General features: G+C 43.6%; 1 protein-coding gene across 1 annotated transcript in view; it reads right to left on the reverse strand.

Moving 5' to 3' along the window:
* Window positions 1-12,787, reverse strand: part of spcs3 (signal peptidase complex subunit 3) — a 31,966-nt gene that overhangs the window by 13,658 nt on the left and 5,521 nt on the right. The window contains exons 2-3 of the mRNA XM_080189747.1: window positions 2,540-2,613; window positions 273-349 (exon numbers count right to left, since the gene is read on the reverse strand). Of these exons, the coding sequence (XP_080045873.1) occupies window positions 273-349; window positions 2,540-2,613 (151 nt within the window). The remainder of the gene's footprint in view (window positions 1-272; window positions 350-2,539; window positions 2,614-12,787) is intronic.

Raw genomic sequence — 12,787 nt, forward strand, 5'->3', positions numbered from 1 at the left:
ATTTAGATCTGAGCTCCTCAAACTCTCTCAACAGAATGGCATTCCTAGTTCTCGCTATGCCAATGTTTCCCACATGGGCTATGACAAATTAGATGTGTGTCCCCCACTACCCCTTGCACTCCCAAGTTCTTTCCTGTTGCAAAGAGGAGAGTCTCCAGTCCCAGCACTGTGCAGGCAACACAATCTTCAAAATCCCAGTTGCTGCTGCAGAGAACACCAGATATTCCCCGGAACTTCTACTGATTAGGATTTCATTCAAAAAACATACTCACATTATTCTTGGTTTTGTACTCCGCTGATAAATAAAGGAACAGTTGCTTGACATTCCAGTCAAATATTGGCTTCAAATGTTGAATGGAGTTAAAGAAAAAGAACATGCAGCAAGAATAAGGTTAGCTCACTAGTGGCAAATCTTTATTCTCAAAAAATATTTTTATTTATCAGTCACAAAGGGTTAATAGATTCTGCTCCCACGCCATTTAGCTGAAGAGACTGAAGTTGGCCCACCATAATCAGGAACATTCTTTATTCTGTTTCTGCTCAGCACCCAGAGTGTCTTGTCATCAAAGTCATTACCCAGAAAGAGAAGCCTGATGGCGATGAAGGATGACCCAAAAATAATTAAATCACAAATTCAACACTTATATCCCAATTACTGAACTGAAACAGAGTCAAATACTGTGGATGCTGGAAATCTGAAATAAAATCTGGATAAACTCAGCAGGTCTGTGGAGAGAGAAACTGAATTAAAGTCCAGTCCATATGACCCTTCTACAAACTCAAAATATTAACTCTGTTTTTCTCTCTCCATAGACGCGGCTACGCCTGCTGAGTTTATCCAGCATTTTTTATGTTAATTCCTTTACTTAGTTGGTTTTATTTTGAAACAACCACAAAATACAAACCGAGTCCTTTGCCATATGTCATTTCCCAACAATTTTTTGATTTTCCCAAATCATGTGTCTACTAAAAAGGCTTTCCAGAGAATCTGGAAGGATTAGGATGCAAAGACTCAATCACAATTTTGTTGTGGGCTTTGAGTAAATGACGCATCAGTGTACTGCTGCCTGAAGAAAAAAAATATGCAAATAGTACTGCTGGTGGATTGGATTTCTACCTGAAGTTTGGAAAAGGCGTGTGGATAAGCTACAGTGGGAACTTACTAATAGGCTTCATGCTTGCATGACATTTTCTTCAAAGGGATGATATCTGCGATGCCCTTCACCAGGACTAACCATCACAGAGCCATTAGAAAAGCAGCCATAAAAAACCACGTTTCATTCACGTCTGTGTTATTTTGGACATGCTGTACTGAAGATTGAATCCAGTGATTCAAACTCAATTCTATGCTTAAACTTCTTACTGACAGTGAAAACTTTAGCTAGGCACATCTCTAAGCTTTTGATAGATTGCGTTCCCAGCCCCACCTGACCCAATTCTGCAGCCGTGCCCCTTATAACCCAAACCTGCAAATGCCAGCAGCTTTACAGGCGATCCATTAACAAGTCTTATTAAACTGAAGAAAACACTAGAAACTCAACAATTCCAGTGTCATGTCTTCGTGGCGGGGTTTTGCTTTCATTCATTCGAAAGATGGGAGCATGACTGACAGCACCAACATTGTTGCCCATTCTTAAATGCTCTTGAACAGGTGGTGGTGAACTGCCTTTTTGAACTGCTGCAATCCACTGATGGAAAACAAAGTCCAAGAATTTGAAAGAATGGTGATAAAGTTCCAAGTCAAGATGAATGTGTAACTTGATGTGGAGCTTGCTGCCGGTGGTGTTTTATACTCTGGCTTGCCCTTCTAGATGGTAGAGATCATAGGTTTGGAAGTTTGTCGACACAAAATGATAGCTGGCAACCCCCCCCCCCCCCACCCCACCCCCACCAATATCCCCCATCCCCCTCTCAGTGGCAGTAATTACACAACATCATTATATTTCTTTGCGGCACCAGCAATTCTCAGGGCAGCAAAATCAGTCTATGCCAGCGCACAATAAACACAGCGAGAACCTGCTTCAAACCATCATCACTTTGACAACGGATACACCGATGAATCCTCCTGCATATTAAGTGCGCTTTTTCTTTAAAACTGGCCGGAACCAAACACTTTTGCACTCGGAAGAACGCCTGAAGGTTACATCCAAACGTGACGGGATTGCGTGCTGTTAGTTCTGCTCGCTGGCACTTAAAGCAGGGCTGACAGCAGACACTCCAAATTATGTTAGATTTAAGATGTCCTTTTGACATCAGCTTTCAGCGTTGCTCTAGCAGACTTCAACTAAACAGCGGTAAGAATGCTCTAGCAGTTCGCGCCGTGCCGTAGCTGTTTACAGATGAGCTACTTAAACACTCAGTCAGTCAAACTGCTCAACTGCTAGACCTCAGATGCAGCGATCGTTCGGGGTTTAGGATCACTTGGAGAGTTTCCCAACACAAACACTGTAACCAAATTCCACCATGACACCAATTCTGGGCGCATACATGTTCCGTTCAATAATGATTTGTTTATGCAAAACATATTCAAAAAGGATATCTGCAGAGAGGTCAAATGTGATCAATCCCAAGTCACTTCTTTCTCTGGGTCCCGTAAAATCCTCCACATTTTTCCTGTAATAAAAATGTTTGAGTCTTTATTAACAAACTGCATTCAAGATACATTACACTTACTAAAAATGATGCAAGAAAGTAGTCCCCAAGGTTTAAGTTCCACTCCATCACTTGAGTAGAAAAATAAATTCAAGGCCTGCATTCCAGCACAGTATCGAAGGAGTGTTGCACTGTTGGAGGTGCAGTCTTTTGGACAAGATCATAGAATCATCGTGCAGAAAAGAGGCCACTCGGCCCATCAAGTCTGCACCAACTCTCTGACAGTATCTTATCCAGGCCCTCTTCCCCGTCCTATCCCCATAACCCCAGCACCATGGCGAATCCATTTAAGATCATCACCTTGGGGCATTAAGCGGCAATTTAGCACGGTCAATCCACCAAACCTCCGCATCTTTGGATTATGGGAGAAATCCAGAGTACCCGGAGGAAATCCATGCAGACATGGAAGGAGTGTGCAAACTCCACCAAGACAGTCAATCAAAGCCAGGTTCCTGGCACTGTGAGGCAGTAGTGCTAAACGTTGTGCCGCTTAAGATGTTCAGCCGAGGTCCCCTCTGCTTCTTAGGTGGGTGTAAAACATCCCATGGCAATATTTCAAAGAGTAGGGGAAACTATCCTCAGTGCCTAGCTTTCAATCTGACAAAAGCAGATTCACTGGTCTAGTCCACTGTTGTTTGTGGGAGCTCGCCATGCTCAGAATTTGTTGTATTTCTTAAATTAGAATGGTGACTCCCTTCAAAGTGCTTCACTGGGTCATTCCGATGATGGGGAAGGTACAATAATGGTTACAAGTCAATCTTTCGTTCAATAATTCCCATTCTGCAGCACAGTGACAGGCACTGCTGCTTCACAGCACCGGGGACACGGGTTTGATTTCTGGCTTGGGTCACCATCTATGTGGACTTTACACATTCTCTCCATGTCTGCGTGGGTTTCCTCCAGGTGGCCCAGTTTCCTCCCACGGTCCGAAAGATATGCTGGTTAGGTACATTGGCCATGCCAAATTCTCCCTCAGTGTACCCGAACAGGCGCCCGAGAGTGGTGACTGGAGGATTTTCACAATAACTTCATTGCAGTACTAATGTCAGTCTACTTGTGACACTAATAAATAACTAAACTAAACATAGGATAAACTCAAAATACTGTGGTCTGAAATAAAAACAAAGTACCAGAAAAACTCAACAGATCTGGCAGCATCTGTGGAGAGAGCAGAGTTAACATTGTGTCCAAGATGACTTATTTGGAACTGAAAACAGATGGAAATGTGATGGGCTTTATGAGTGAGGGGAGCAGTAGCCAGGGAATGGGGTTGGGACTGAAACAAAGTGGCTTCAATCTGTCACATTATCAAACATTTATCAAAGTGGTTAGCACTGGGTTTGATTTGGACCTTGGCTGACTGTGAAGTTTGCTTGTTCTCCCTGTTTCCTCCCACAGTCCAAAGATGTGTAGGGTTGGCTATACTAAAATTGCTCTTTGGTGTCCAAGGATATGTAGGGTAGGTGGATCAGAAATGGTAAATGTGCGGGGTCATGGTGATAGGGCAGAAGGAAGGAATGCTCTTTCGGAGACTCAGTGTAGACGCGATGGGCTGAATGGTCTCTTTCTGCACAGTAAGGATTCTACAGTTTCTTGAAGGAAATTTCTACTCACCGAGTGGTGGATGTCAGATAAACAGTCTGATAATAGGACAACAGTGAAGTCATCAAGAGAGGTGGTGACGAGATAGAGATAGGTGCCATCAGGGTCCATGTGAAAACTAAAGCTGTAATTTTGGATAGAATCAAAGAACCCTACAGTGCAGAAAGAGGCCCTTCGGCCCATCAAGTCTGCACCGAACACAATCCCACCCAGGCCCTACCCCTATGTCCGTACATATGATACCCACTAATCCCTCTAACCCACACATCCCTGGACACTGAGGGGCAATTTCTTAGCATGGTCAATCAACCTAACCCGCACGTCTTTGGACTGTGGGAGGAAACCGGAGCACCTGGAGGAAACCCACACAGACATGAGGAGAATGTACAAACTCCACACAGACAGTGACCCGAGCCGGGAATCGAACCCAGGACCCTGGAGCTGTGAAGCAGCAGTGCTAACCACTGTGCTACCGTGCCATGGATGATGCAGTGGAGGGGCAACAAAGAGGTTGTTGATGGACCTAATGAGTTTTTCCAGAGTTAGCAATGCAGCAGTGGAGCCTAAGGATGTGTTCTTAGGAGGGGGTGTAAAGGAGATTCATTAGGATGCTGATGGAACATTTAAGTTAAGAAGAGAGATTGCGTAGGTTTGGGCTGTTTTCATTGGAGCAGAGAAGACTGAGGGGGGGACAACCTGATCAAGGTGTACAAGATTATGAGGGACAAGGACAGAGTGGATGAGGAGCAGCTGTTTCTCTTAGTTGAAGGGTCAGTCACGAGGGGACATAGGTTCAAGGTGAGGGGCAGAAGGTTTTGGGGGAGATATGAGGAAAATCTTTTTTTTAAACCCAGAGAGTGGTGATGGTCTGGAATGCGCTGCCTGGGAGGCTGGTTGCCTCAAATCCTTTAAAAAGTATCTGGATGAGCATTTGGCTGGAGGTCAGTCACCAGCGGAGTGCCTCAAGGATCTGTTCTGGGACCCTTGTTGTTTGTCATTTTCATAAATGACCTGGATGAGGAAGTGGAGGGATGGGTAAGTAAGTTCGCTGATGACACGAAGGTCGGTGGTGTTGTGGATGATCTGGAAGGATGGCAAAAGTTGCAGCAGGACATAGATAGGATGCAGGACTGGGCGGAGAAGTGGCAGATGGACTTCAACGCGGATAAATGTGTAGTCGTCCATTTTGGCAGAACCAACGGGATGAACGAGTACACTATCAAGGGCAGAAGTCTGAGTAGTGTTGAGGAGCAGAAGGATCTTGGGGTCCGGGTCCACAGGACTCTTAAATCGGCCTCGCAGGTGGAGGAGGTGGTCAAGAAGGCGTATGGTGTACTGGCCTTCATTAATCGAGGGATTGAGTTTAGGAGTCGGGAGGTAATGCTGGAACTTTATAAGACCCTTGTCAGGCCTCATTTGGAGTATTGTGCGCAGTTCTGGTCGCCTCACTATAGGAAGGATGTAGAAGCTATTGAAAGGGTGCAGAGGAGATTTACAAGGATGTTGCCTGGACTGGGAGGCATGCCTTATGAAGTTAGGTTGAGGGAGCTGGGACTCTTTTCCCTGGAGAGACGAAGGTTGAGAGGCGACCTGATAGAAGTTTACAAAATGTTGAGAGGAATAGATAGGGTGGACTCTCAGAGGCTATTTCCCCGGTTTGAAATGGTCGCTACGAGAGGACACAGATTTAAGGTGCGGGGAGGGAGGTTCAGAAGTGATGTTAGGGGTAAGTTTTTCACTCAGAGGGTGGTGAGTGAATGGAATCGGCTGCCGTCAGTGGTGGTGGAGGCGAACTCGCTGGGGTCTTTTAAAAGACTTCTGGATGAGTATATGGGGTTTAATGAGATTGAGGGTTATAGATAGGTCTGTAGGTTGGTAGGTGATGATGTGATCGGCGCAACTTGTGGGCCGAAGGGCCTGTTTGTGCTGTAGTGTTCTATGTTCTATGTTCTATAACATTTAAGGCTATGGGCCAAGCGTTGGCAGATGGGATTAGATGGGAGTTCAGATGTTTCCAATGTGTCCACGTGGGCTCAATGGGTCAAAGGGCCTCTTTTGCGCTGTGTGACTCTATGATTTGATCCTATGATTTCCAACATTACATAGCAATTACAACACAAACACCAGCATTGAGCCATTAGCCAACCCAACAACAGCTCCTTGCTGGTGTGTATGCACAAGTTACCATCCACCCTTTTACATCCAATTCTATCGACATAACGTCGCAAATCTCCCACGACTAAATGCAATCAAGGTTGCACCTCTTCGACTATTTTTGGATTAAACTGCACCAGTGAGAATCTTTCAATTGGATCAATTCTTTGCTGAACTAAGTAGACATTGCAGAATCCATTCGTACCATCAGAACCTTATAGTATAAATGGTGGTCATTTGGCCTTTCATGCCATTGCGGACTCTCAGAAGTCACCATTCAATTGTTCCCACTAACTAGCTCTGTCCCTGCAGCCCTGCAAACTGCCTCTTTTCCAATGTTACACCAGTGTTAGAACGCAGTGTGGGATCAGTTTCAAGCGTGTAAACATCTCCAGTGTCTGCGCCCCAAGCAAGTACGAAAACTACAATTTGGAATCCCACCGGCACAATTTAATCAAGCAACACCAGGGTTTTTCCAAGATCTGTCAGGGTGGAAAATTAATTCTAAGTCGGCGATCAAAAGATCTGGCACTGCTTTCAATGCACAAGGTCAGTATCAATCCTCACTCTGCCAAATTAAACACAAGCAAGTTCTATTTTGCAAACCAAAGAACACAGATGCAGGAGTTATTACACAACCAAATTCCAGCAATAACCCATGTCTCAAACTGTATGGTTTCTTTGTAACTAAATTTCCATTTCACAAATTTATTCACAATTAATTTCACGTCCAGTAATTACTTTACAACATTAATATTCAAAAGAAACAAGATATTGTGAATATGTCAGCATTTATTCTGCAAAGCTCCTGAGGTGAGACTTTTTTTTAATTCCCTTTATGGGATGTGGGCGTTGCTGGCTAGGCCAGCATTTATTGCCCATCCCCAGCTGCCCTTGAGAAAGTGGTAGTGAGTCGCTGCCGTTCATATGACCCACAGTGCTGTTAAGGAGAGAGTCCCAGGATTATGATCCAGTAACAGTGAAGGAATGCTAATACATTTCTAAATCAAGATGGTGAGTGACTTTGGGGGTGGGGGAGTGGGGGGAGAAGAGTGGTGAAGAGAGAGACTTCCAGGCGTTCCCAGGCATCTGCTGCTTGTATCCTTCTAGATGGAAGTGGTCATGGGTTTGGAAGGTGCTGCCTAAGGAGTCTTGGTAAGGTCTTGAAGTACATCTTGTAGATGATACACACTGCTGCCACTGTGCACTGGTGGTGGAGGGAGTGAATGCTTGTGGATGGGGTGCCTATAAAGTGAGTCGGTTTGTCCTGGATGGTGAGCTTCTTGAATGTTGTTGTAGTTGTACTCATCTGAGAAAGTGGAGAACCCTCCTGACTAGTTCCTTTTGGAGTCAGAAAGTGAGTTATTCAGTGCTAGTTTCCTAGTCTTTGATCTGCTCTTGTAACCACAGTATTCATATAGCTGGTCCATTTCAGTTTGTGCTCCATGGTAATCCACAAGATGTCGACAGTGGGAGATTCAGCAATGCAATGCCTTTGAATACAAGGGACGATGGTTAGATTTATTTTTGTTGGAGATGGTCACTGCCTGGCACCTCTGTGGCACAAATTTTACTTGCCCTTATCAATAGCTGCCTGAGTGCAGCACCAAGGAGTCCAGATAATACCATGGTACATTGGAGAAATCAAGCAGACGCCAAGATGAATGAACACCGCCCAACAATCACCATGCAAGACTGTTCCCTTCCTGTTGGTGAACACTTCAACGGTCACGGGCATTCGACCTCTGATCTTCAGATAAACGTTCTCCAAGGCGGCCTTCATGACATACCAGAGCGCAGAGTCACTGTGCAGAAACTGACAGCCAAGTTCCACACACGAGGACGGCCTCAACCGGGATCTTGGATTCATGTCACACTATCTGTAACCCCCATGACTTGCCTGAACTTGCAACATCTCACTTACTGTCCTGTCCGGAGACAATACATATCTCTTTAACCTATGCTTAATGCTATCTCCATTCCCATTGTCTGCACCTTTAAGACTTGATTAGCTGATTAGCTGTAAAGATTCGCATTCTAATCTGTGTTCTGTAAACTGTGTGTACCTTTATTTTTTTGTGATCAGAACTCCCCACTCACCTGACACAGGAACAGCGTTCCAAAAGCTAGTGGCGTTTACTACCAAATAAACCTGTTGGACGCTAACCTGGTGTTGAGAGACTTCTTACTGTGTTTACCCCAGTCCAACGCCAGCATCTCCACATCATTCAACAGAATTATCATCCTCGAAAGCCGCACCATTAACATCCTGGAGTGACGAGGTCCACCACTGACCATAAAGGTAATAAGTATCAGCCACATAAATACTGCAGCTACAAGACCAGTTCTGTGGCAACTGGCTCAACTTCTGACTTTCCAAAGCTTTCTATCATCTACAAGGCACAGATTAGCACGAGGGAACAGTCTTCCCTTGCCTGGATGAACGCAGCACCAACTGCACTCGAGCAGCCCGATACCACCTAGCAGCCAGTTTAATCAGATTCCCAACTACCTCAAGCATTTAAGTTCCTCAATCACCAGGGTAAAATGACTGTGCTGTCGACCTTTTATAAGATGCACCATTACAAGTTATCAAAGGCACATCTACAGCTTCTCGCTTTGATGAACAGAAATGTAGTTCACCTTAACAAACATCTATATATAAAAATAAATTTAATTCAGTTGGAGAGATGGTGCTACAAAAGGTGTCCATTAGTCAATGACCTGATAACCTAGTTTCAAACACTCCAAATAATATATTCGTCCAATGAGTGGTGAAATTAACCAGCTTTAAAAAGAACTGGTGTGGGAGTAGAGAATTAAAAGCAAAGGTAACCAATTCCTGATTTCAAAAAATTGTTACAAGATGAGATTCCTTAACCTTGGAAGGACATGAGTAGCATGAATCTTAAAGGAATATAAAGATAATAAGTGGAATGAATTAGAGTTTGAAATAATCTCTTTTTAAATTAATCCCTGAAAGCAAAACAAAGCAAAAAAAAGAAATGAATGAATGAGGCAAGTTTAGGGCCAACACCAAGATGAAGAAATCCTGGAACAGAATAGTCCCCTGGGCAGAATAGTGGAAGCACAATTGAAGTTACTTAAAGGTCAGTTAGATGCTAGAATTGGGAAGGAAGTGAATTGAATTATAAAGCTCCATGAGAAGATGAACGAGGGGAAGGCAGAATGGTACCTTCTCCTCATCTGCGATTAGAATCATAGAATCCTACAGTGCAGAAGGAGAGCCACTCGGCCCATTGAGTCTGCACCAACCATAATTCTACCCAGGCCCTGCCCCCATAACCCCATGTATTTACCCTAGCTAGTCCCCCTTACAGTAAGGGGCAATTTAGCATGGCCAAACCACCTAACCTGCACATCTTTTGGACTGTGGGAGGAAACCGGAGCACCCAGAGGAAACCCATGCAAGCACAGGGAGAATGTGCAAACTCCACAAAGATGGTGTCCTGGATTGTGTTGGTTAGAGGGATTATTTGGTAATGTATGGGGATAGGGCCTGGGAGGGATTGTGGTTGGTGCAAACTCGTTGGGCCAAATGGCCTCTTTTTGCACTGTAGGGATTCTATGATCCCTGGCGTCAAGAGGCAGAGGCAGCAGTGGTAAAAACCATACCACCATGCCACCCTATGTAACAAGTTACCACGCAGTTAACATTACATTCTGCATAGGGTAATTAGGTAGTTAAGGTTTTAAATGTCAGATATTTGTTCCCCCATTACCTGGAGAATGAATATGCTTTGTCCAGTACTCTTGTTAATATTTCGCCAAATGTTTAGCTACTGCCAACTTGTTGTGCACTACCCATTCACTGCTGTCATTTCAAAACTAGCCAGGAACAGAGTAGAATTTGATTTTCTCTTGTCTGAAGCTTTTCCTTTAAGCTGAGCCACCAGAGATTTTATCACTATATGTCCTGGTGTGATGGAACAACTGAGCTACATAAATAGAATCTGATATTTTAGACAATGTTACCTCCTGCTGCACACACAAACTGCAGCACTGCTGCACGAGTTTTCCAAAATATATTCCAATACTTCTTCCACTGACTCAAAAGACTTTGAACCACTCTGACTGGGAATCAAAACAATACCAACCAACAGCTGCAGCCTTTAAATAAAAGGCCACCAGTGCAGTCCCCAAGGCAAACCTGTTTGGCATTTGCAGATGACCTCGAGAACTGCCATATAAAATGAGAAACTTAAATTCTGCATACAGTATAGCTTTGATTTCTGGAACAAGGCCAGTGTGTGAGAGAGACAATCGGGCATGCTATAACAGACAGCTGTTATACCAATCATTAGGGGCATTGGTGATCAAGTGAACTGGTCAACCATTCTGTATTTCAACTGACAAGGGGACCATTTGGAAATTATTCACATTCAGCAAAAGCACTTCCTAATGAGATTGAAAAAGTTGGCCCAATTTATTTTCTGATCGATGATAACCTCCAGGCTGCTGATTGAACATGATTCTTTTCAGTCTTTGCCCGAGTATGTCAGTTGAGATTAAATGTTGATAGCATGCTAGTGTATTATTCCACCCAATCATTAGACAAAGTGCAAACTGCCAATTTTCAAAATATTTAAAATTTTGAAGGTCAACACAATAAAGTAGTGCCAGAGAAACAAACATTTGTGTTTCAAGGACCCAGTACGTCATGGCTAGATGCAAATATCCTTCAACATGTCTCAAGCACAATTTCAATATGACTTTGTCAATTCCCAAATCACCTATTCCAATGGCTGTCCTGAGCAAGTTTTATTTTGTCCGAAATTAACTGCTGTTTTTGTGTCTTCGGCCAACTGGAGTTGGGCCAAGAACATGTAAAGTCGCTGTGGAGATATTCACAGGCTGGAGATAAGAGGAGAGGTTATTCCCGTACTGAAAAATGAAGGGATGGTTTCAAAACATCTGCAGGTTTGCCTGAGACCTGGTACATTCCAAGTCTTTGAGACTTTCTGCCATTTAATGACGGTGACACAATGCCTCTACTTCTCAGAAGACTAAGGAAATTTGGCATATCAGCTACAACTCTCACCAACTTTTACAGATGCACCATAGAAAGCATTCTTTCTGGTCTTATCACATTTTGGTATGGCTACTGCTCTGTCCAAGACTGCAAGAAACTACAAAGATCATGAATATAGCCCAATCTATCATGCAAACCAGACTCCCATCCAGACTCTGTCTACACATCCCACTGCCTCAGTAAAGCAGCCAGCATAGTTAAGGACCCCATGCACCCCGGACATTCTCTTCTACCTTTTTCCGTCGGGAAAAAGATACAAATGCCTGAGGTCTCACATCAACCGATTCAAGAACAGCTTCTTCCCTGCTGCCATCAGGCTTCCGAATGGACCTACTTCACATGAAGTTGATCCTTCTCTACACCCTAGCTGCGACTTAACACTACATTCTGCACTCTCTCCTCTCCTTTTCTATGAATGGCATGCTCTGTCTGTTTAGCATGCAAGAAACAATACTTATCACTGTACACTAATACATGTGACAATAATAAATCAAATCAAAATCAAACAAAGAAAATCTTTTTCTTTTGTGCAACAAGTAGTTCAGATCTGGAATGCATTAGCTGAGAGTGCAGTGGAGGCAGAGTTAACTATGGCATTCAAAAGGGAATTGAAGATACTCCTGAAGAGAATAAAATTGCAGGCCATGGGGAAGGCACAGGAGAGTGGGATCAGCTTGGTTACTCTTGCAGTGGGCTGGCACAGGCACTGCTGACTGAAAGGTCTTCTTCACTGTTGTAATCATTCTGTATGATGTGTACCTCAACTTATTTGATTGTTTCTACCACTGAGCCTGATACCCCTTCAAATTGCACGCCATTAGAACTTGAACATCTAATCTTATTTGTCCATTCTTTCTGCGTTAATATTTTGGAATTTCTTACCTAGCACCATTGTGGAAGCGTGGTCTCTAAGTATTACAGCGATCCAAAGGAAGAAGGAACAAAAGGCTGTATTGTGTATAGATCAATAAAATGAGCCTCTACCCTCATCCACATTCCTTGCTCACCTTACTGACAAAAAGCAAACATCTTCAAAATTTTGCTTGAACCAGCATCCATAACTGTTCTGGGAAAAAAAATTCTATTATCCTTAGCATGTAATTTCTTGGATCAAATCTCTTCTACTGGATGCCTGCCGGCAGGGAAAAGAGTTTATGTATTTACTGTCAAATTCTTTGTCATGTTGAAGACTTAAATTATATTATCCCTCCCTCTTCTGAACTCAAGGGGACACAAACGAAGTTTATGCAATTATTGTTGATAAATTGACCTTCAGTATATCTGCACTGTATTCTTGTATCTTTTCTGACGTTCATTCGTGTAAGT

This window comes from Carcharhinus amblyrhynchos, chromosome 5 (genome assembly GCF_965287045.1).
Source record: "Carcharhinus amblyrhynchos chromosome 5, sCarAmb.v2.hapA, whole genome shotgun sequence".
NCBI classification, from domain to species: domain Eukaryota; kingdom Metazoa; phylum Chordata; class Chondrichthyes; order Carcharhiniformes; family Carcharhinidae; genus Carcharhinus; species Carcharhinus amblyrhynchos.